General features: G+C 41.7%; 1 protein-coding gene across 1 annotated transcript in view; it reads right to left on the bottom strand.

Moving 5' to 3' along the window:
- The window catches only part of MYZAP (myocardial zonula adherens protein), a 464,263-nt gene that overhangs the window by 28,262 nt on the left and 409,885 nt on the right, over positions 1–26,116 (bottom strand). Inside the window, exons 14-15 of the mRNA XM_086958378.1 lie at positions 2,473–2,514; positions 1,022–1,063 (exon numbers count right to left, since the gene is read on the bottom strand). Coding sequence (XP_086814504.1) covers positions 1,022–1,063; positions 2,473–2,514 — 84 coding nt within the window. The remainder of the gene's footprint in view (positions 1–1,021; positions 1,064–2,472; positions 2,515–26,116) is intronic.

Raw genomic sequence — 26,116 nt, 5'->3', positions numbered from 1 at the left:
TTTCACAAAATCCTGCAGTACCAGGTTCATCTCCTTTATGAACGTAGACAGTAGGTCTTTATTATCCCCTCTGGTAGTTGGAGCTGCATTGACCCCCTTTGCGGTTGTCAGGAGAGCAGGTTGACTCTCATTGGCCTTGGTGAAGGCTTAAATGTTAATTTCCCTGTGTGCTTTTGGAGTGCTGAGGAATTCCCAGATTGACCATCCTCTTTGTGAAGAGCGGGAGCATAACCAATTGCCTCAGACCTGGTCGCTTCAGTTTTAAGCCCTGAAATGCCCAGGGCCAAGTGTCTATCAGTGACACTTAGTCACAGAGTGGGGTGGAGTCAGCAAGTCTCACTGAACCCATTCCACTCTGTGACGAGTGAGGAACTGCTGCCTTTCCTCATCCCAACCATCCTGGGACTGCCGATGCTTTCTTCTCCCGGATCTGCAGGACAGGTACGTTTTAGGTTTCTGAAGGTTTGGTGCATGTGTGCGTGGATGTATAAACGTGTGAATTTGTTGTGAATGTGTGTGTGTGTGTGTGTGTGTGTGTGGGGGTGGGGTGTTTGTAAATGCATGAGTGTAAGTGAGTGTGTGTGTGTGTGCGTGGCCCGCCCTGCCTGCCAAAATTTGCGGGCAACTCTGAAACAAAGTAATTCTTTAATTGGTTTTACATATCCTAGTCGTTGCACTAGGGCTACTATTGTTCATATCACCTTATCAAATTTCATATGGTACAAAAAATCATCTGTCAATTATTCTATAACAATGCAATGTCAAACTCATAATGGATTTTCCAAACAGTGTTCTGCACAGAAAGTGATTCAAATCACTTATCACAAAATATAATGCAATACAACTCAGAAGCATGCAACGTGTAGTTTCTCTTTTTGAAAGTTATGATAAACAAAACCATCTTATTTGTTTTGTCATTTTTGTGATAATGGTTCTCCGTGAGTTTAAGGATCACAATCAACAATGCAGTAATATTCCTATTTGGATTTCAGTAAGAAACAACAATGGCTAAATAACTTACTGAGGTGATGACTGTTCTCCATTGAGGTCCTGAGACAATGTACTGTAAGCAATTTAACGATATAAAATCATTAATATATTAACAGTATTTGAACAAAAATAAGAACATTTTGAAAGGAATACTTTACACATATTTGGTTCAGAAACATGTAATTTAAGTACTCACGTCAATGCTTTCTATTCTGTACCACATTTGTCATTTCCTATTCTGGCCATAATTCAGGTCATCACTATGCATAGAGGAAATAGGTCATTATCTATGGAGCATCCTTCTGGGAGAGGTTTGTTACCTCACATTGTCTGGCTTTTAGTGCAGACGTCTATGCAGTCAATGGTGGTTGGCTTCACTGGCTAATAACTCATTGTAGATCAACTCTGCTTCTTGTCCTCTTCCTAGTTGCCCCCGTCCCATTCCTGTACACCTCAGCCAGTCCGAAATTAACAAGGCTGCTGGCTGAAATAGATCAGGAAATGCCATTTTCCTAATTTCCTACTTGCGGATGTGGCCACAGGATGGGGTTGGAAGCAGTGGTGTACTACTTTTAACACTTGGAAGTATGTGGCCTTGAATTTCTGTGTCAAACGTGATCAAACTCTTTGGTTTACTCCTATTCCTAGTCAGTATCATCACTAGTCCTGTGCACATGGCAAAGAAAACTGGACTGACCCCACCCAGAGAAGTGGACTGATCCATAGGGAGTGAGGCTGCAGCAGAGAGGTGGAAACAGACAAGCAGATGTTGGGTAGGTTTACTTGAAGTATGCTTAAAGATGTTATGTGTTTGTACTTCGACTAAACAGCTTCTGCATTTATATTACTAATTGTGTATATATATATATATATATATATATATATATATATATATATATATATATATTGACTAAAGTTGATTAAACTATAACACAGAATGAACCACACACATTTTGCACTAGTCCATTTGACTAAATAATGTTTTCCCTATGATACAAATGGGAAAATGGAATGTAGAACAAACGCTAAACTCATTTAATAGAGTATTGTAAATCGTTTTATGCATGTTCTAGATTTTTGAACAAACTATAATATAATTTAAGCAAAGTGAATTTGTACTGTTTTTACTACTTAATTAAATTGGAACACATAGGTTTAACTTAAGACATAGTCTAATCTTTCATATTTATAAAGAAGGTTTTAGTTCTACTTCTTAGTATGTAAAGACAGAAACAAAGTGAAATAATTTTTCACAAGTTAGCAATTGTGCAAATATAAGTCGATACAGTCCCTTTTTACATACGGAGCAAAATAGTAGGAAATAAGGTGTGCTGTGTTTTCTACGCTACTTTATAATTTATGTAATATGATGCCTGGTGTTTGTGAAATTGCTTCTGGTATTTTAAAGACCTAGCAATGAGGAGTATCACAGTTGAATGCTATTCAGTGCTATTCTACTCAAGCAAATTAGAAAGCTATTACCTTGGCGAAGTCTGTTCTTGAGTTAGGTCACTCGAGGGGGCGCTGCAAGAAATAAAAAAAATGCACAATTTATGAACAGCTTAATCGAAGTAAATAGTCCACATTGGGAAAGGTGATATTTAAAACACTGAAAAGGCTGAAAGTTCTTGTAAGTTATCAGCCAGATACGAGAAAATAACAATGGATATTAAATAATTCATACTGAACAGTATAATATTTCCATGTTTTATATGCTAAATGCATGTAATTTACAACCGTAGTACGACACTACTCTCACTGCGTAGTTAAACTTACATTATATAATTCAAAATATATAAACAGAAAGTATGTGTTTTATTGGGAAAATCGGCAATCACATACATAGCGGTGGGTGAAGTTACTTTTTGACCAGTGAACTCTAGTGAGAGACAAATTATTTTCCTCAAATTATGTATAGTGCCCCCTAAGGAATTTCAAACACCTTCAGTCATTCCTGACCTCTTAACCATCAATACTTTGCATACTGACATTTCTAAGTCCATACTTAGAGTGCTATAAGTTAACACATTCCAGAATACAACTTGCTGCTTGTAAAAAGTTAAGAAATCCCTGTTCGCTAAGCAGGTATGTGCACATCGATTGGTTTGCAAACGAGGACCTAATTTGCTATAAGATCTCTACAAAGTGTTAACAACCCAACTTGACCATTCAGTCTCAAAATCACTTGCCTAAAAAATATTAACTAGGCAGGTCATATTTTTCGACCTCATGTCAATGACTACAAAGGAATGAGTGGTGGTCTGCAAGGAACAGCCTACCACCATACCTGCACTTGCTTTGTGAAAGGGATTTTTTTTTAAGCATCCAGGTATAGAAGGTGCTTTAAAAAAAGGTTTCAACACATTGGGATGAGTAGGCAGTGGTCCCATGGTACTCTGCCTGCTCAAGGTCTTCCAAAACCATTCCCAAAGGTTAGCTGTCTGGTTGGGACAGCTTCCCCTTTGCAAATCAGTTACTACCCCAACATGAGAGGTAGTAACTTTTCAATGGTTTGCAATGGCAGCTGATGTCACAAACCAATAATACATTCCTGTGCAACTCGCAAAGAGAAGAAGAATTCCTGTTTCACACCCCATGCTGTGTGCAATTCCGAAATGGCCACAACAACCCTCTTAGTTCTTCTAGCCGGTAAAAAGGGTTCAGGTACATTGTGAAAAGGTTTGTGGTCGCCTCAGGCTGATTTAAAGCCTTTGTAACCGGAAAAACCGCTGGTGCATGCGGACCTAAATGAAGATTTCACAAATACAATGTCATAGAACGACATGAGTGATGTGGTGTAATTAAAATGACCAGGGTGTGTGTTGTTACTTTAGGGCACAAGTCATAGCTACTTGAGATAAGTGAATTTCTAGGGTTTTTTAATGTAATGTAATATTTTATTACCAAATGTAAAGCCAACCTCACACCTTACTTACTGACTTTGTCAGAGTCATAACATCAAAATATAAAAAGTGAGCCTATTATCCTCTTTTTCCAAACATCACTAATATTTGTAACCTAGTGTACATTTCAGTAACTCATACAATGCAATTTTTAATAATAGTGATTATTATAAAACTGTTTGATAAAGTTTTAAATAAAAAAGTATGAGTTTCTTTTAACATAGTTTATATTATTGCATATTGTGGGGTGAAAAAGACTCAAAGACATTGTTTTTTCAAATAAAAGCTGGAGAACTCAGAGCTTCAGCTAGAAGTACTTTAAAAAAAATAAAAGGGTAAGTTCTCCTGGGATCATGGTTTTAATAACCGGAGAATTTCTGTTTATTTTAATATTGCTGTGAGGGCTGCTAACTCCTTGCAGCCCCCCACAACATTAAAAAAAACTCCATGGTGGTGCCCTGCCACTGTTAGGGGCACCACAAGAATAAATATATTGTATCCGAATCTCTGTGACAAAGCAAGAATACTGCCCGACTCATTCTCAGGCTACCCCTTCAGACGTCCCTATAACACCACATTTAGCTGCCTCCTCTCTCCCCACCCCTTACTCTGCCACACCCCTTTCCCAATCACCAACATTCCTCCTGGTCAGCTTAACCAATAACTCTCATACACCTCTACCCCTGGAACCAGATTCTACCTACACCCACTCTCAGAATATTCCAAGCCTCCTCCACACATCTAGAACATCGGCCTTTGTCATGCCTGGCATGATCACCAACACCTACAACTCATCTGGGCCCAGGACCGCTGACTACTCACCCACTATCACCACTGACGCATCTGGGACGCTCGGCATAAGGGGTACCTCTAAAAGGACCTATATTGCTTTTACCAAAGGAAGATATCCAAAAAACATTTACATGTGAAGGATGCTAAAGACAGAAGCCAAGACATATAGATATTACTAAAACATATTTTTATTTATCTTTTTTTATTTAGATTTTGATTTAAGCTATTACTTTATGGAGATTTGTGCATCTGTACATTTTATTTTGTCACATAGCATCACTGACAGAAATTCATAAACATTCATTATACATTTTGAGGATTTCAAACAGTGCAATTGAATAAAGTGCAATTAGGAAAAAGTGGTGCCCCTAACAATGCAATATCTTACTAACATGCATACACTCTCACATACCAGTCATACCTCTACATTCATTTAAAAATACATGACAACATATAAACAGAACTAAACAATATAAGACAGTAACCCGAAGGTACAGTTGGTGGTTCACTGTTGGAACATAGATTTGAGAATTCCACCAATTAATCATTGATCTGTGTGTTGTTGACCAATCTTTGATTCATTGTCCAGATCTTTTTTGGATGTACGGCCTACGTACGTTTTGGTGATAGTGTGTTATTAAATCACCTTCCTCAGGGCCAGAGAAATTAAACAAGAAAAACAAACTAACATATATACTCGATCTATATATAAAAATTAAAAAGGCAGGGGCAGTGCAATGTTTTTCTTTTTTCTGCAAGTAAAAGAGACATTTGTAAACATATGATCATTCTATAAGCTTTTGCATAGACAAATATATAACTTTTAACATTTTGTAAACTAGCATCCTATACATACAATGGTCAAGTAGATCGCTATTTTGTAATCTAACTAATTTACACAGACTGCTATAATATAGCATCTAGAACGATGTGGGCGAAGACATAGGACAGTCCAGCATCAAGAGTCTCTTTCCAAAGATGATAGATATGGTCAAAAAGATGTAGATACAAAAAAGGGTTACCTATTTCTAGTCACATATGTACTAGCAGGTAATACTCTCGAGAATAATCTCCATAGGTCCCCTCTTCTGCTACACATCACTTCATTAGTCTTATTATTTTTTCCAGACATTATTCTACCTGTAGCAGTTAGAGGGTAATATAACCTCCGCCTTTGTATATGTACATGTCATCTGTACATATGTGACTAAAAATAGGTAACGCTTTTTTGTATCTACATCTTTTTGGCCATATCTATCATCTTTGGAAAGAGACTCTTGATGCTGGACTGTCCTAATCACTATCATTCCTTATCAGATCAGTATGACCTCACTGGGTGTTTTCATGCTTTAACCTCTTTGGTTAACCCTCTACTCTGCCTCCTTATTTCCTATGTCTTCGCCCACATCGTTATAGATGCTATATTATAGCAGTCTGTGTAAATTAGTTAGATTACAAAATAGCGATCTACTTGACCATTGTATGTATAGGATGCTAGTTTACAAAATGTTAAAAGTTATATATTTGTCTATGCAAAAGCTTATAGAATGATCATATGTTTACAAATGTCTCTTTTACTTGCAGAAAAAAGAAAAACATTGCACTGCCCCAGCCTTTTTAATTTTTATATATAGATCGAGTATATATGTTAGTTTGTTTTTCTTGTTTAATTTCTCTGGCCCTGAGGAAGGTGATTTAATAACACACTATCACCAAAACGTACGTAGGCCGTACATCCAAAAAAGATCTGGACAATGAATCAAAGATTGGTCAACAACACACAGATCAATGATTAATTGGTGGAATTCTCAAATCTATGTTCCAACAGTGAACCACCAACTGTACCTTCGGGTTACTGTCTTATATTGTTTAGTTCTGTTTATATGTTGTCATGTATTTTTAAATGAATGTAGAGGTATGACTGGTATGTGAGAGTGTATGCATGTTAGTAAGATATTGCATTGTTAGGGGCACAACTTTTTCCTAATTGCACTTTATTCAATTGCACTGTTTGAAATCCTCAAAATGTATAATGAATGTTTATGAATTTCTGTCAGTGATGCTATGTGACAAAATAAAATGTACAGATGCACAAATCTCCATAAAGTAATAGCTTAAATCAAAATCTAAATAAAAAAAAGATAAATAAAAATATGTTTTAGTAATATCTATATGTCTTGGCTTCTGTCTTTAGCATCCTTCACATGTAAATGTTTTTTGGATATATTCCTTTGGTAAAAGCAATATAGGTCCTTTTAGAGGTACCCCTTATGCTTAGTTCACTTTTGTCTCCCCCCTCTGGACCTTAAACTAACTGGGAGAACTCTTCTTCATTCCTATGCATCTGGGACGCTCACCTGTGATCAACCCATGCCTCTCGCCAACTCAGAACCCCCTTCCAAGACCCATAATATTGGCCCCTCTCCTCACCACCTCCCATCAATGAGTTCTTGAGCCTCACACCCCTACACCTCAGAGTTCCAGCTCCACCCCCCCTCTCTTCCCCTGGCTCCCCCTACTCAGGCACTCCCTAACACTATACCTTGGAGCACCCTCTCTCCTGGCCCCTTACCTCACATCTCAACTACCTGCTCCCACACCAATCTTGATTCCAAACTGAGTGAGTTCTCTGTGGAGCTTCATCATCTTAATGGAGACATACATAGCCTTATTACCATTACTACCAAAGTAGCAAATTATTGCTGTCCCACTAAAGTTCTGTTTAAGAATAGACATTCACTTTCACATACTTACAATAAGCAGGCGAGACAGATCTCACCCCCCGTTTCCAATGGGTTATCAGCTACTGAATCGTCACCCCAGTTCACCTGGAGAACTATTCCCCACCCTAATGCCCTTCAGATTGAAAAACTCAAAATCAAGCATTGAAATCCTTACTCTCCTGCTCACCTACAATTCTATACACTACAAAACACCAGACAACTTGGGCCAAACCCAAATAATTCAGATTAATCTACACAGAGAACACAGACTCAATCCAAGATCAGTTAACAACTCCAACCTCAAGCACATTCCCATCACCCAGTCTCTCTCCGCTGACATTACACCCCACCTGAAATGTATGCTACTCAAAGCAAATCGGCATCTAAACATTTGGCGGATATTGCGGACCTCTTCTTTTCTCACAATCTGCACCTCATAATCCTGACAGAAACTTGGTTAAATGACTCCTCCACTCTAATTCTCGACATGATAGTACAACCCAGCTACGACATCATAAGATTAGATAGACCGTTTAGACCTGGTGGTGGTATAGCTTGTATTTACCACAACACTCTTGTGGTTAAGGAAGCACCAATTGTCTCTCTCACATAGTGTGAATACCTTGGAATTGAAATCTGGACTAAAGATAGAACTAGTTGCAAACTACATGCTTTTTATCACCCTCCAGGAGATAACCTCCCATTCATTGAACATATTATGGAAACCATCACAACTAACACTGGTCTACACTGCCCTAAATCTTCCATGGTGACTTCAATCTCCACGTGAATGACCCAAATTACCAAGCAGTGATCAGCTTTAAAACCTTCCTTGCTGACCTCAACCTTATACAAATCTGCGACAGCCCTACCCACAACCTTGAAGCGACCTTGGATCTAGTCATCTCTGAGGCCAGCTACAATAAACTGCAATCTATCACTCCATGTGACTGGACCGCAAAACTTTCTTCATCACAGAATTGCTGCCTTCAAAAAAGATGCAAATTACAAAAAAACAGACATTGGATGAGAAGCACTAGTAACATTAACCCAAATGATCTGTCATCTAGCAGCAGGTGCTTTCTTCCCCTTGCTGGGGACATGTCAGATATCCAGGTCCTTACTGATCATTACAATGACTAAATAACAACCATCCTTGATGCTATGGCACTCCTCCAACTTAAAAGAAAGTCAACCAAAGCCCCCAAACCCTGGTTCAATGGTAGCCTAAATGCCGAATGACACAATCTACTATTGGCTGAACGGTCATGTAGACTCTCTCCCTCTCTCGATCGCCTCAAACACCCGAGATCTTTATGAAGCATTTACAACAAAGCATACATAGCTCCAAAGCGGACTTCTTTGGGAAACAGCTAAATGATGCCTGAAACCAACAAAAAAACAGTTTGTAATCATCAAATTGCAATCCAACATGCAACCCATCCCTCTGCCGGGGTATAATCTGCAGCCTAACTGAAGAACTTTCCACCTTCTTCCTGCGGAAGACAAAGAAGATTGAAAATGACTTACGGGTGGCATTGGATCGCCTTCCAGCTCCTGCACTCAGCAACCCCCACCCATCCGTTTGGCCTGAGCGTCCAACGTACTCCTTCCATAAACAATGCCTTATGGTGCACATTCTAAACCTATGATGAAGCTACCATATTAAACATACGGTCTACTCTAAAATTCTCAAACCACTAACCTCAAATCTCTTCAATGATATTAAGATCTGACTGCTCCTACTTTGGACCAAAATAGTAAACGCATTGCTACGTCAAGGCACCATACCTGAATGCTTCAAGTCAGGACAAGTTACCCCCATTCTTAAAAAACTAACGGCGGACAACAAAGATCTAAATAACTTCCGTTCCATCTCCTGCCACCGAGTCTTTCTAAGCTCATTGAGAAATGTGTCCATATTCAACTTTGCAAGCACATTGAGAATTTTCAACTCCTGAACCAATATCAATCTGGATATCATCAGGGACACAGCACTGAATTGGCCATCAAGCACATAGTTGATGACGCCTTACAAATGCTTGATCAAAATGAATCTTATCTGCTAATCCTCCTCGACTTCTTCACAGTATTTGATACGGTCAAACATGACACCCTCCTTGGTTTACTTGAAAACAGGATGGGGCTCTCTGGTCCCGCCCTAGGTTGGTTAGCCTCCCTCCTCCACAATAGATCCCAAAGAATAAAGATAAACCACGCTCTGTCCAACTCCACACCGGTCTCATTAGGGGTACCGAAGGGTTCCTCTCTCTCATCCACTCTCATAGAACCGTTAACCGAAATCTTGAAAGCTACAAGCATCATCTACCACATATACGCCGACAACACCCAATTTTACATGAAAATCTTCTCCTTGGAGGATATTAGATCCCTCAACGCAACTCTACAAAGTAACTCAAAATTGGCTAACCAGCAGCCATCTCAAACTAAACACCCTCAAACCAAATTCCTTTTAATCTCAGACATTGATGACTGGTTGAAACAATTAACTGCCCTCAATTGCGTTCCCCATGTAATAGATTCCACAAAATCTCTGGGAATCACACTTGATCAGAACCTTAACATGACACTGCTCTGCCACCAAAGGAGCTAATTTTCAAATGAGCATCCTGAGGAAAATCAAAACCTTCCTCCCTGCAGATGACTTCAAAACAGTTGTCCAAGCCGTAATGATTTCCAGACTGGACTATGAAAATCCTCCTTAACGCAGCTGTTAAGCTTGTTGCGGGATCTTAACGCAATACCCACATCACACCCAATTTGAAATCTCTAAACTGGCTCCCCTACGAGGCTAGAATCCATCTAAAAATCGCCTACTTAACACACTAAGCCATTCACTTCAACACCCCGAAATACATTGCACAAAAACTGGAGTTGTCGGGTGGTTCTAGAACCTCCAGAGTGCCTCATCGTTACTACTGAATCCACAGAAATTTAGGAGAAAAAAAACGTACAATCGTCCCTTCCCTGGTATTGCGCTTAAAATTTGGAATTCCCTACCTTTGGAAATCAGAATCAATCATTCAGCTGTATCATTCAATAGAAAATGCTATTGATTAACAAATTCTTGCACTAGCTCCCATTATCTTGACTCTCCGATACAGATAAGTCTCTGCCTGACACTATGCCTAATCTGTTGATATCTCTAGTGTACTAGAAGGAGTACTTTACCCAGCCTGGGTACAAACTCATCTGGAACTATTGTTATGATCTAATTTATTGTGTACTATGGCCTGCATACTACTCCCTCAACTTTTTTTTTTAAAGTTTGGAAAGGCTCCCAGTAGCTCATCATTCCAGCCTACTTCCCACAACCCCAGTTCTTTTATTGTGATTGATACATGGTTTATTGCTGTTCTGATTTACCGGTTTGCTCACCTGCATAGATGTAAAACGCTCTGATACCCTTTAGGGTCATGTTCGCGCTATACAAAACTGTAAAGAATGAAAAAAAATAAAACAAATGAAATATATTTAGTGCCCTAGGGCAGTGAATAATAAATGAGGGGCTCTTGACACTTATTTATTATTCACTTTTTAAAAATAATTTATGTGGGTTGTCCCAGTGTTCACCCGGCACACTCATATTTTTTGGGGGGGATTAAGGGAAGGGGGACACTTGGCTCCAGAGGCCCCTGTCCTACAGAACCATTTATTGTTAATTAAGGGGAGGGGTCACGTAGTCCCCCTCCCTGAACCATCTCATGGGGCTGTATAGTATTTTATTAAGGGGAGGGGCATGTGCCTCCCTACTGAAGACCCTAAAGACCACAGGGACCCCTTCTCCCAGGAACGTTGATTTTTGTTATATAAATAAGGTGAGGCACCAAGTTCCCCACCCCTCCCCAAGCCTTAGTGGCCCGGTCACCTCCTCTCCCGGGGCCTCAGTAATGTGCCTGAGTGCCCACCCGGGGCACCCACAAACTACTACATTGGGGGTTGCCGGGGGAGCCCCAGGGCTCCCCAGCCAGCACCATACTGGGTGCTGGTGGAAGCCAGCATCTTTCCTTTGCTCCTGCCCAGGCGGGGGCAGCAATTTTCATCTGCTCCCACCTGGCTGGAGTAAAGTGTAGTCCCCTGCCTGGGAGGGTATATGCCAGCACTCTCCCTGGCAGGTAACCACAGTGTCATGGTGTAGTGTAGTTACTATATTCCCAATAGGCTCTGCACATTGGAATAATATATCCTACAGATTAGACGTAGGACTGAGGTTGACTAGGTCTCTATTGAATATATTAAACTTAATAGTGAATGGCAGCTAGCTCAGAGGTCACTAGAAACTTTCTCTAATTTACAAGAAGGGATTCGTTTCTGACAACCGCATAATCATGACAACTTTGTTTTCCAAGAATAAGAAATGCATGTCTAGATTCGTGGAAACAATAGATAAGTATTTCACTCAGTCACTCGTGCATACTTTGTTTCTACAGAGGTGCAGAGAAATAGAGAGACGGGTGTTTTCAATAAAAGGTTTTATTGAACAGTCTTCTTTCTCATGCAAGTAAAGTGAACTGCTACAATCGTAATGCAGACTGCAAAGTATAATGCGTACAGTGAGAACAATATTATAAAATAATACTGTAAGAGCATTGTATGATTTCTAAACCATATATAAATACATACATAAATAACAATGGGTAAAAGTACTCAACTGGGGTTTCTAAAATACGCCTACCCCATTGTAGATAACCTAAGTCTAGTATGCGGGAAGAAGTAAGTGTGGTGTAGCATAGGTTTAGTTTTTCTTTGCCAAATATCTATCCAAGGTTTCTCTAGGTTCTAATCAGCTCCATACCTTTAGTTTAGAATGAAGGAGGTCTGGAATCTCAGTCTCGGGAATCTATTCCTCAACACCCCGCAAGAGGAAATTGGAAACACTGGAGCTGGATTGTCGCCAAGAGAAATGCAGCCTCTTGATCAGTGCGTCAGCTGGAGGGTCGGCTTCCTTCGGCACTTGCTGTAGCAAGCTGCGTCGGGCAAGTAGATAGTCTAACTGCTCCGAACCACCATGCCTTGCTAGAGCAAGTGAAGGCATATTTATACTTTGAAGGTGTCTAGTTTGACGTAAAGTCGGGCATATTAACATCAGGAAAGAACCCCAAGGGAATAGTAGTTCTTTGTAAAGTACATGAGTTCTTGAACAAATCAATATTCAAGCAAGGGAAGGTCCCCGACTGCTTAAGCCAGTTTTCCAAGAAGTCGTTGTGACGTTTTGGTACAGGTGGAAGTAGCCATGCCTGTATTTGGTCTGCATGGGCCATGTCTAAATAAGGGAAGGATTTCTATGCCTATATTAGGGCAACGTGAATTGTACTATATAAAGGGCATGAATCAGGAAAATTCACTTGGATCCTAAAATGCCATACAACAATGGGGCTGGGCTCCCTGGGACACTGTACAGTATCATGCCCAAGGACTGAGGTCTCCAGAGCGGATACCAGCCTGGGTAGGGGTAGCATGGCCCCCTTTGCCTTCTTAACATAATTTGGCCCTTGGTGGTGGCATCCATGGGGCCCAAAAGAGGGTCAGAGAGGCGGACCATGCTCCACATAACATTTTAAATTAAAAAAAAGGTATCTGCCCCAAATTTTTGAGAAGTGCAACAGCCCAAACAGCTGAATGGAATTAAACCAAATTTGTCAGATAGCTAGATTTTCATGCAGAAAGCAAGCCTTTTGTCATAGAGCCGTTCATTAGAAGTCCACCGATCATGCAGCTTTAAATAAGAGAGCAAACTGATTGATTTAGGGGCCTTTTTTTCAGTCAGCTGTCTCACTCACGTGGGAGCAAGAAGCTCCTGCGAGTCCCATGGAAGCTCGCCTTCCGACTGGCTGCCTGCAACATGATGAGAAATGTTGCAGCCTCCATTTCAGGACAAGGGCACACAGTGCCCGTGTCCTGAAAAAAAATAGTAGCATGGGACCCTGACCCCAGGACCTTGTGGGAGGGTCCCAGATAGACCTTCAGTTGTCAAAAAAAAAAAAACATTCTTTATCTGGTTATTGTGAACCCAAAGGACTCTTGTGGGAGTCAGCGAGGTCCTCTAGCTCCTATGGGAGTCCAATAGAAGTGCAGGAGCTGCGTTGACTCCTGTGGGATCAAAAACATTTTTTTTTAAAGTGGGATCTAGGTGTGTATGTGGCGGGGGTTGTCTACTCACGGGAGGTTGGCCTCAGGCCTTGCCTTGTGGTCAAACCCCACTGCACACGGCCAAAGGCTGTGTGTGACGTGGGTGGGGTGTGGCTGCCCGCTGGACTTCGGTACATTGAATCCAACCCTATGCTGTACATGTCAAGAGCCCGTGCCTGGTGGCAGGTTGATTAGATACATATAGAATTTCCCTAAAAAAAGGATAAAGTGATGTTATAGTTTGGTGAAAATGTGACTTTCAACATAAGTTTTTAAACAAAAAAAAACACTGAAATCCACCAGTTAAAGTTATTTCAAGTCACTATATCTTGTTCCCTCACCATGCACTGCTTATTGCCTCACATATTACATCACTCATAACATGTTCTTTAATATCATTGATAACATGACTGATGACATCATTCATGACATCAGTTACTGTTTCTTGAAATAACAATAACTGGTAAATTTCCGTTTTTTAAGTTCTAAATGTTACATTTAAACTGACATATTCATGTAACTATAAGAAAACAAGTTACTTACCTGTAACTGTAGTTCTCCAGTATTGGAAGCCTTCATAGATTCACATGCCTGAATTATTCCCCGTTGTCCAGACGGGAGTCTCCGGTACCACAAAAAGCAATGCATAGCAATATAGCAAACTGAAAAGAGGCCTCGTGCAGAGCCAATCCCAGCTTGATGAACAAGTCTATGCATGCCCCCGTTGACGCTCTTGGTTAGTGCTTCTGATGGTGCCTTGACTAACCAGTTGTCTAGGTAAGGAAAAACTTGATGTTTTTGTTTCCTTAAAACAGCCGCCACTGGAGCCAGGCATTTTGTGAACACCCTTTGGGCTGATTTGAGGCTAAAAGGCAGTACCTTGAATTGGTAATGTTCCCCGGCCACCATGAAACGAAGGTACTGCCTGTGTGCAGGATGGATTGGGACGTGAAAGTACGCTTCTTGTAAGTCCAAGGTGGTCATATGATCCCCCGGGTTTAAAAGTAGAAAGATGTCCTATAGAGAAATCATCCGGAATTACTTTTTTGAGATAGGTATTCAGGGATCTGAGATCCAGAATAGGACGCCATTGTAGGATGTTTTTTCATGACTAGAAAAAAAATCGGGAGTAAAATCCTTCTCTTTTTTGAGAATCCGGTACCGTTTCTATTGCTCCCTTTCAGAGCGTTGCCCGAATCTCCTTCTGGATTTGATGCAAATGATTGACCTTGTGATGCATCGGTGGCGTACGAGGGGGTGTCTGAAGAAATTCTAGAGTGTGGCCGAATCAAATAATGTTGATGACCCAACAGCCCGTGGTTATTATTTGCCAATTGTGAAGAAAACGGGAAATCTTTCCACCCAGGGGAACAAACTATCTCAGTGTATCCGGTGCGATCAGCATTCGCAGGTTGTCATTGTCGTCGGGCGCTGTCCTTACCCTGACGACCTCCTCTACCTTTTGGAGCAGATTTGGTATAACCTCCTGATTGTCGCTGTGTCAGGCTTCTTGCTTCTCCCCATCCGGCACGTGGTCAATATAAGATGACAGGTCGCACCACATTTGCCTGTCGTACCTTCCCAGGATGGCTAGAGCATTTGCCGCCTTTACTAACAGAGCTGACATTGAGTAAAATATTTTCCCTGCGTTGTCCAGCCTCCTTCCTGCTCTGTCCGGAGGTGCTGTAATCGTAGATGACGGGTTTCTTGATTTCTGCTGCGCCACTTGTGTAATCACCGAATCCGGTTTGGGGTGACCCAAAAGACAGGCTAGGGCATCTGCCGGTGCTTTATACTTTTTGTCTAATCACGCGAGTACTGGCGTCACTGTAGCTGGTGATTCCATCACCTTTAGGCCTTCCTCTAAAATATGACTCACAATCGGCAAAGATCGAACCGATTTGCGATAGGTTTCTTTAAAGTCATATAAGAAGCATTCAACCTTATCCTCTGTCATGGAAAGCGAGAATCTTTTAGTGGCCCTTTCCATCAGGTTATGAAACGCCCCAATGCCCTCTGGTGGGGAATCCACGGATTTCGGTGAAGGAGACGAAGGGAAGGAATGAGGTAATCGTCCCACTCCTTGCTAGGATCCGTAATCTCCCAATCCTCATGTTCCTCATCAGTAGTGTTGGGATCCCGCTGAGATCTCGATGGCGGAGACTTAGGCAAAGGCTCTGGCAAGATCTCTCGTCTGCGCACTGGCGTACCCGGTACAGAGCGTGGCCAAGGTGTAACGTCAGGGATTTCCTTAGTCGTTTGAGGTGTAGGATATCTTCTTCTATAATCTTCCAGCATGGATTGAAAATATCTCAATAAAGAAGCGGGCACAATGGTCATCTCTTCTCGTTGTTCCTGGTGGTGGTGATGTTGGGGATGACTCTGAAAATCCTCATGCTCATCTTGTGAGTCTTCCTCCTGGTACTTAACATTTACTTGAGATGGGCTGCTAGCATATCCGAAAGGACCACCATCATCCTCTTCCTCCGAATCTTCCTCCTCCAGAAGGTGAGAAGGAACCAATGGTGATACCTTACTTGGCGACATAACTTCTGGCATTATTGTTCTTTTCCAGGCCCAAAAACTTTTCTCCTGTGTTTTTTTCCGTCGTCAACGAGCCCGTCGATGATATAGTCATCGCTGAAATCATAACCGTCGACTCCATCGTAGACGTTGTCATCACTGTCGTCGTTGTCGATGGTCCCATGTTCGATGTCGTTGTCGACGATCCCGTCGACGACATGGTCGTCACTGCCTTCGTCGACGAAGGGCTCGTCGTCGATGGCGGCGGCGACGACAGCAATACAGCCTTTACCTCAGTTTTCGTCGACGACGATGATGATGTTTTTGTCGACAATGATGTTCTCTTCGTCCACAATGCAGATTTTTTCACCTCAGAAGGTGTAGAAAAAGATTTTTTGATGGTAATTTTTACATTTGGAGGAGATTGACGGCTCTGATGAAGTCTTTTTAGCCTGTTTCTCCTCTGAAGCATGACCCTTCTTCTCCTTAGACTTTCCTGAAGGAGATTTTGAGGGACTGCGACCCGAAGAACCTGGTGTGGTCTTTAGGGTTTTTTCAGGCCTCTCACCGGAGGTATGAGCCTGTGGAGATCTGTTCCTCTTTTGAGATCTCCTGGATAATTTTGACTGCTCCTCACTGTCACTTGAGAGGATCTCCTTCCAGGCCTTCACCTTCTGGAGTCAGAGTAGAAGCTTTCCTTCACGATCTCTCAAGGTCTTATTGGAGACAGTGCGACAAATCTTACACTCCTTCGCCTGATGATCTGGGTAAAGGCAATATATACAGTCTACATGAGGATCATCTGTATAAAGCTTTTTCTTAGAGCAGGTGGCACAAGCTCTAAATAAGCTTTTCTTCTCCTTGTCAGCCATGGTTGAAGAAATAGAGAAGTTTCCAAAAACTCAAACTAGAAAAAGGGGAACCCCCAAATTCCAGTCAAAGAGTATAAAATGAAGATTTTGAGCACAGCTCAAAGGGGACTCCTAGCACAACGTGCAGTAGAAAATCTGAGGTGCAAGAGGTTCTCTCAGGAGTGTTCTAGAGGGTGAGGACAGCTGATTGGTTCAGAGAAAAGTTTGGGCCTTTTTTACATAACGAAGGCTATGGGTTGCATAAGGAAAATTTGCCTAGGACTCCTTTCAGTTTGCTATACTGCTATGCATTGCTTTTTTATGTACCAGAGACTCCCATCTCGACGACGGGGAATAATTCAGGCATGTGAATCTATGAAAGTTCCAATACTGGAGTAACTTCATATTAACTTTTGTTTCTTACTGTGAGCTTTTGCCACTTTGTATTCTTGCCACAGCTGCAACTCTGTGAGTGAAGGGTTAAGATTCATGCATTAACAAAACCCTTATATATCATATTACTTCTAGAACTTGTACAAGTCCTTGAGTTCAAAAGTACAGACATATTTGAAATAAATATACGTAGCTGTCAAAACACTATTATCCTTAACAGAGGCTTTGTGAAATGAGTTTGTAGTCAAGGGAATTTTTGGAAGGGGGGACAAAGACAAACACACCTGAAAAAACCCTTTGAGACAGCTGTACCATTCCCACAAGGCCCCAGGCAAAACAACTTGACTGAAGTTCTAGTAGATTGATACCTTTCTATCATAATCTGTATTTATTCAGCCCTGGCCAAAAGTTTTCAAACAGCCCACCGCTGCAGAAGACTGCAACTAGAATCATGCCATAGGGCTAGCATGACTGAGTCATGGCAGTGCATCCATCTCTGAGAAAACATCAAACAACAGAGCACAGCACCGATATAAGTACTCTCTGACCAACTCAGGACAGTGTTGTATTTTAATTTCCCAAGTACAGCATAGCAAACCTACAATCCAAATGACAAGAAAATAGGCAGCATATATTTGTTTGTACAAGTTGACATGTCGTTGTAGAGCATCCACAGCCTGTGGGAAATTAAAATAGAACCCTGACCTGAGCTGGTCAGAGAGCTCTGTTTTTTGATGTTTTAGATTGTATGTACTTAGAGGCTTTGCATCCTCTCTGCACAGAGGGACACTGTGGATGGCACAGTGTTTAACATTGAGCACGCCATAAGACAACATAGATAAAAACGTGTGCAATACGTCAACAGAGGTGCTGACTGTTCTCATAGCTATCACTGCCATCATACTAATATTCCAACTCTGAGAAAAGCCTGCTAGCATTAGGCGAACCAGAACATTTCCAGAGATGCCAATGTGGTCCTGCAGAATGATGCCTGAGAAGGAGAAACAATTGCAGTTAGACTCAAGTACAATTAAGTGACAACTTTAAACACCCATGAGACTTGGAAGCCCAGCTTCAATCACCTGTACAAAGACTACAATAGGAAACATAATCAAGTAGTCCCAGTTTTGGAATGTTGACACTTAGATTCTAATACAGACTTCACCAGTTGACCAACAGTTGCATCATTCTGGGCAAATAACCTTTTCTCTCTTTATCCAATACAGTAAATATGTGTATCATAATGAATAAATACAATGTTAATCACCCCCTTCAACACCAGTCACCATCACCACTTATCTCTGTCACCATTCCGTCACCAATTAATTAATATACTTCCTCGGTTACTATGTACACCATGAAAGGAAGCCACAAATGGATTAAAAAAAAAAACTCAGTGGGAATGGTAATATGTCTGACTGCCATCTCATTGTACTCCACTACCAGGTTGCTGCCGCAAAAAGAAGAGGCTATGACAGCCTGTACTCTCACCAAAATGAACGGACCTCTTCTCATGTTCGCTCCAGTCTTTGGACCAGTTCCTTCTTACTGTGGAGCTAGCAGGCACTTGAAAAGACAGAAAGATTGCAAATTGGCTGGATCTATAATTCCAGATGATCCGCAATATGTTCAACACTTCAACTAAGCATTTCTGGTCTTTGGTAGCCCTTTGGGTCTATGATTGACATTTGGTGCAGAATATAAAAATGATCACAAACATAATACAGCATTACTTGCAATATAAAATACAACAGGAAACCACATAAAAAAATGACCTATGTCTGACTAGATTTCCCCCCAAAATAAAATAATAATAAAGGATAATTACGTACTTATATAGCGCACGACTCCCCGGAGGCATCTCGGCGCTTGTATGAATACCGCTGAGGAACCCTTCCTGGCTTTTCCCTGTGAGGAGCCCACTCCTGGGCACCCCAAGGTGAAGTCAGGCATCTTCAGCGTTATTGGGGCCATTGTAGAGATTTAGCAAGCTATTGCCCAGAGGTGCAGAGTGGGACCCATGATTAGAATAGGCACGAGGCGAGAATTATCAGGTCCGAGGAAATTGAGCCCGAGACCCGCCGAGGCGGGAATTGAACCCTGGTCCTGGCCAGACTACTGCATCAGGGTCTGCCGCTATAACGATTGAGCCACACTTCTCTACTGAAGCAGCCCCCGTTCCAAATTGGTAAGTGGTATAAAGCACATGCAGTGCAGAAAGTATATGGCAAGGAGTCTAGCTAGTGTCGTGACAATGGTGAGCCAGGAAATAGCAGACCCACTTCCTTGTTCCCTAACAGACCAAATCACATCAGCCTGGTAGTAACCCCCAAAACTAGTATACTTTCATTCATTGATTGAGGCTGTCAAAAAAGAAACAGTGTGCACCTTAGCATTTACCAGCCCATTGCATGTAATTTCTGTGACTTTTCTAACATACACTGCCATCCCATTTGCCAATCCCAAATGTTCAAGCACCTACCTTGTGAAATCATAAGCAAGATGACCAAAATTAATTCAACTGCCAACATATGCTGGACAGATTCACTGACTTGACATTCCAGTCGCATTGTCTGTAGAAGTAACAGTTGCACAAACCAAGACCTCTCCTCACCCCTTTTTTCACCTAGGAAAGGCATTCAAAGCAGGGACATCCTCCTCTTCGGTTTGGTTGTGGAACCAATTTAGAACTATGGGTGATTGTCTAGTATTACCTGTAACTATACTCGATACTGAGTATTGACTTGAATGTCAGGTGATTCCAGACAAAATCCGTTGTATATAGCTATGGTCTGCTACAAAGCACCAAATAAAGCCCTGCTGCGCACCCTGGAACCAGAATCTGAATAAAGCTAATCCTCACTCTTCTACCTTCACAGTCAGCATCAAAATCAAATTAGGCACACCATAAACAGTCCACACTCTCGTTTCCAGTGCATCTACACACACACACAGACAGACAGACAGGCAGACACACACACACACACACACAACAGTACATACTTGGGAATCATCCAGTTCCAGATCAATTTTCAGTTTTACAAAAAACTGTCAATTCAAGTCATAGGCACTCGTAAAGCGCACCGCTACCTCCAACGGAGGTGTCGCGGTGCTGACAGCGGATCCTGTAGAGGAGGGGGAGAGAGAATAACTGCATATTAGGGGCTGGCACATAGCCAGGTCTTCGGCGCTTTCTGAAATGCTTGTTCAGTCTCTGTCTTCCGAAGGTGGACCAACAGAGTTCCACAAGGATGCGGTTGCGGATGCGGTGCTCTAGAAGTTACTTGATGCCTAATGCCACCACATCCAAAAGGTATGCGCTCCGAAGGGGACCACCCACAAATCTATAGCCTTCTAAAATGATCGTACCAAGAGAGTATGCTTCAAGTCCATGTACTAGGGATACCTTTATCTACAACCTCATTAAAAACGGGATCCACAACAGGACACATCAAAATAGATGCAGTTGCCATATCTTAATGCTTACGAATGCTCCATTACACCTTTGACAACATCATATGGTCATACGTCCATGCAAAAGGTTCTTCATGCACTTTTCTACAAAAATGCCTACGTGCTAAGGGACACTTGTTATGTAGAACTTACACATAGGTTCAATCAATTGTCTCATCCCCAGCTCAGTCAGCCACATTCCTTTGGTTCTGTAACTCCTATTGACGATGCATCTAACTGCACATTTACAGTACATGGCCAATAACATGTAAACTGAAGATACAGGAGTACAGTCAAGCGAGTTGATTGCTTGAGGGAGCCAGAGAAGAGATTTCTAAAAGCAAATATCTTCAGGTAGTGGTAGGGAATTCAATCCTATACAAAGGCAGATGATTGGCCACAGTAAACAACACGAGGAATCCAAGACAATAACTAATTCCAATCGGAAGTTGCTGCCACGGTGGCAAGGTTACAGACGGGTGTCCAAGGCTGTTTTAACAAACTATAAACAGAAAAATGAAGATAGTGAGGGTTTAGGTGGCAGATCATGATAAGTCTGCAACTGTGGAACCAATTCTTCTGAATTCTGAGCAAGAGGAAGGAGGCCAAGCATGGAATGAAGGATTACTGTAGAGTACAATCTATCCCAATCTGTCAGTTGAATCTATGAACCTGCATTGGCAGATACATTTTAGAGCAAATACTACATTTTTAACATGAATTGAGAGGAAAGACTCATGAAATATGAGGTAAAGGACTTAAAACCAGATGGCACAAAGGATGGGAATAAAAACCGCCATCGCTTCCATGAGTGCTAGGCAAAAATTCAAGTGAATGGGAAGAAAAGAGCACCACTGCTACAACAACTAGTGGTGGTTCTCACTTTTGAAACAGTGTCTTTTGTGCCATTCATGGAAAAACCTCCTGTTACAAAGGCTTAGTCTAACCTCTAGATTTGCAGCCGGATTTGCATGCAAGACATCCTCAGGGATCAATCCTTGTCATTGTAATTCCTTTAAAATAAAAGTGGGTTCTGGAAGCATAACCCAAAAGCAGCAGACTAACTCCAAGAGCACTTGGTGGACATATGAACAACTTCCCTAGCGATGTGGCTACAGTGGAGTAGCATACTCTCAATCATCCTTCATAGGATACAGGGCCATCACAGCATTCAAACACAATCTCTCTCTATTGTCCAGCAGAATGACAGAAGAATATAACATTTTCACAATAGGGACAACTTCTATATGGTATAACATGATTATGCCCCGGCACTAAGCATGGGCGAATTTTGCGAATCTGGCGTTCGCGAATTTTGCGAATTTGCGAACTCGCAATCCGCAAAATCCGCGAATTCTCGCAAATTTTTATTTTTTGTGTGTTCGCAAGGATTTCTGCCAGTTCGCAAGGATTTCTGCCAGTTCGCGAGGGTTTTGTACCAGTTCGCAATTGCGAACTTACATGTCGGCTCACAACGGTCACGATTATGTTGTTTCTACGTCTGGTTCATCATCACAGGTTCCCAGAACCCTCTGTTTCACCCCTGCCACCCTCTGTTTTACCCATGCCATCCTCTGGTGCATCAATGCCACCCTCTGGTTCATCATCACTGTAGATTATGGGGGGGAAAAGCAAGCACACCTGCCTGCTTCAACTGACATGAATTAATTTGGGGTTGATTTATTAATGTGCCACTGTTTTAAAATTCCAGTCTGGCACCTGCTTCCTTATCTGTAATTTGCTTTCTGTTGCAGTGCAATTTTTTTTTCCAGGACGTTTGTGGCCTACTTGTAGCTATTCTATGAGCCTGCTGTGAGGGTCAGAGCAGGGTCATATAGTTGTTGCAACTAGCAACTGAACTCTGGAGGGGCCCTTGTCAGGAAGCACTACAGGGAATGGTTACTAATGATGAGTTTGAACTTTTGAACCTGCTGAATGCTTTTTTTGTGTTCGCAAGGATTTCTGCCAGTTCGCAAGGATTTCTGCCAGTTCGCGAGGGTTTAGTGTAAGTTCCCAATTGCGAACTTACATGTCGGCTCGCAACGGTCACGATTATGTTGTTTCTACGTCTGGTTCATCATCACAGGTTCCCAGAACCCTCTGTTTCACCCCTGCCACCCTCTGTTTTACCCATGCCATCCTCTGGTGCATCAATGCCACCCTCTGGTTCATCATCACTGTAGATTATGGGGGGGAAAAGCAAGCACACCTGCCTGCTTCAACTGACATGAATTAATTTGGGGTTGATTTATTAATGTGTCACTGTTTTAAAATTACAGTCTGGCACCTGCTTCCTTATCTGTAATTTGCTTTCTGTTGCAGTGCAATTTTTTTTTCCAGGACCTTTGTGGCCTACTTGTAGCTATTCTATGAGCCTGCTGTGAGGGTCAGAGCAGGGTCATATAATTGTTGCAACTAGCAACTGAACTCTGGAGGGGCCCTTGTCAGGACGCACTACAGGCAATTGTTACTAATGATGAGTTTGAACTTTTGAACCTGCTGAATGCTTTTTTTGTGTTTGCAAGGATTTCTGCCAGTTCGCAAGGATTTCTGCCAGTTCGCAAGGGTTTTGTGTAAGTTCGCAATTGCGAACTTACACCGCACGCAGCAAAAAATCCGCTGCGTGCGAATTTGCGGATTTTGCGGGAAATTCGCGGATCTCGCGGATTGCGAATTTACCGAAAATCCGCAAAATCCGCGAGCGTAACGGATTTTCCGCCCATGCTTACCCGGCACTCTAAATGTTTATGTGCCAAATATTTGACCTTTATAAGTCAGTATCGAAAGGACAAGTGTCCAACATATCACAGGAAAACAAAAGAGATGTGTTCATAAAAAATGACTTCCATTTAATATATACAAGTATTTCCAGGACTGTAAGTATCCTAATTCTAAAACAAGTACAAATAGAAAGGCATTTCTACAAATATAGAGACACAAAACAGTCCTTCTCAGCAATGAGAACAGTTGACACATGTTTCGTCACATCCAGTGACTTCCTCAAGGCTCTCAAAAAATACATCTAGCTGCATGCGTGTTATTATCCAACCATTTTTCATCATAGACTGTGCATGATGCGTATACAACTTGGGGATCCAAATATGTTCTAAAAGTTCATAATTTGCCCATAAAGTTTCGCTCATTGAGCAAGGAGAATCCAAATTGTCTGCTCAAAGACAGCTACTGGTGAGCTTATTAGAAGCTCGTTGTACGAAGAGTAAAAGTATATGGTTTCAAAAGGTGGTGTGTTTCCAATTGTATTTTCTGTCTACCCCTTTCAGTTTCAAGGGTGTAGTAGTCCCAATGGTATTATCAGTCTGCCCATTTTGAGTAAGGAGAATACTGTATGCCCTTCAAAATATAACCACAAACTGTCACCAGTATTCCGATGTTGATCACAAATCATTGAACTTGGAGCCCACAACTTCGGAAGGCTCGTTTGCATGCAAGGGGCTTATCATAGCCCTGACCGGCATCTGAATATTGGCGAAATTTTGCAGTTATATTCTGAAGGGCACACAGTATCCGTCTTACTCAACACCCTTGAAACTGAACCGGGTAGACAAAAAATAAAATTGAAAACACAACACCTTTTGAAACCGTATACTTTTACTCTTCGTACAACGGGCTTATAATAAGCTCACGAGTAAGGTAAAGAAGCCCAGCTTGGAATAAAAGTCACCCTTGCATTCTGCCGGGACCTGTTTTAGATATTGTGCGCCAGTGTTACCTCCTTCTGGTTTGTAACAGTTTATCCTGGGATTCAACTCCATCCATAAGTGTGGGTAGCCCACACTTGGATACAACAAACCATAGCAACTATTTAAACCAATTCACAATTTTCAAAACTCTACAACTCGACAAGCTGTCGATAGGGGCCTTCTTATCAGTTCTTCTGACTTTCCTTATATAACCATGCTTGCTGGGCACACAGAAATAGTAGTAAGACTAGAACAAATCTCCAAAAAGGATTGACGGAGTGTAGCTCCCAACATGTGTTGAGGGTGAGCTAGGATGCCACATATCCTGTCTAAAAGGAAGAAGAAACCTCAGCCTTCATCAGCTGTACTTAGTGTAAAGGCTAATCCAGCAAGGGAGAAGTAGCCTGTTTGAGAGACCAGCAAACATTCCAGAAAAAATCTGACTTCTCAAAAGATCCAGTCAGGGTCATTTTCACTATCCCATGTGATTTGAACTCTCTCCCAGATCAAATATCACCAGCAAAAAGTAAAATTAATTGTTGCCCTTCACAAATTTCTAATCTAAGTTTAGATTCCCAGGAGGGACCTCTGGACTCTGTGCTAGAGAATGAGACTGAAGTAAGCAAAAAGCCCAGCCAGCTACCTGGAGCTTCTTTCACAGGGGTCTTTGTCGCTGCGACTCTTCCCAGATCATCAATTGCCCCAGCTTCCACCAATACAGCTAATAACGAATGTAGGACCACTCTCAATAGAAGTAACAGTGGATATAACAAAAGGGAAAAGTAGCTTTGTCATTAACCATACACCTCATCAAGAATTAGATGTCTTTGAACTTCAACAAAGGAGCCTGGGCTCCACCAGAGGCCCCTCACTAACGTCTCAAAAAATATAAAAAACGTACAATAGGATCAACACATGGGCATCCTATTAGCACCCCAAAGGGCCCCTCACTCACTATGAGGAAAGATATGTGGAACCTCTACAATGTATGGCACCACCGTAATACCCAAACTAGGGATGATTTGGGAAATTTTGCTTAGAACATGTCAACTAACCCTTGAAGCCCTAACATATTAGTCCTATAAGATGGATGTCCAAGTAGACCTATTGAATATAATGGCCACTTCAGTCTCTGGAATTGATCAGTAATTGGCTGAACTAAATAACTTGATCACCTGTGCACAAGCATACATGGCTGCAAGCAGTATAGATTGTACCAGTGCCCCACTGGGTAATAAACTTGTAACAATACCTGAGGCTCCAAAAACATTTACAGAAGATCTAAAAATAAGTCTTAGATCTCATGGCCACAGCAAAAATCTACAATCGCATATGTTAAACTCTTCTCCAAATATCGAAGAGAAGGGATCAGAAAAGTCTGTAGGGCCTTTCAAAAAGGACTTACCATCTAACACAACATCCTTACTTGAGGGTAAAGATTCCCCAGATCCAACAATTGACAAATGCTGTGAGAAAGAACCCAGCAAACTTCAAACTGAGCATCAAGAGTCTCTAGAACACGTAATGGAAAAAATCAGAAAAAAGCGACATAAAGCAAGAAATAAAGAGATTAAGCCAAGTAATGTCTCCTGGCACAAGTGTAGCAACTTTGGGGAACAATGAATCCATCTCTGCGC

This window comes from Lissotriton vulgaris, chromosome 2_1 (assembly GCF_964263255.1).
Source record: "Lissotriton vulgaris chromosome 2_1, aLisVul1.2, whole genome shotgun sequence".
Lineage (NCBI taxonomy): Eukaryota > Metazoa > Chordata > Amphibia > Caudata > Salamandridae > Lissotriton > Lissotriton vulgaris.
This window is presented reverse-complemented; position numbering and strand designations above follow the sequence as displayed.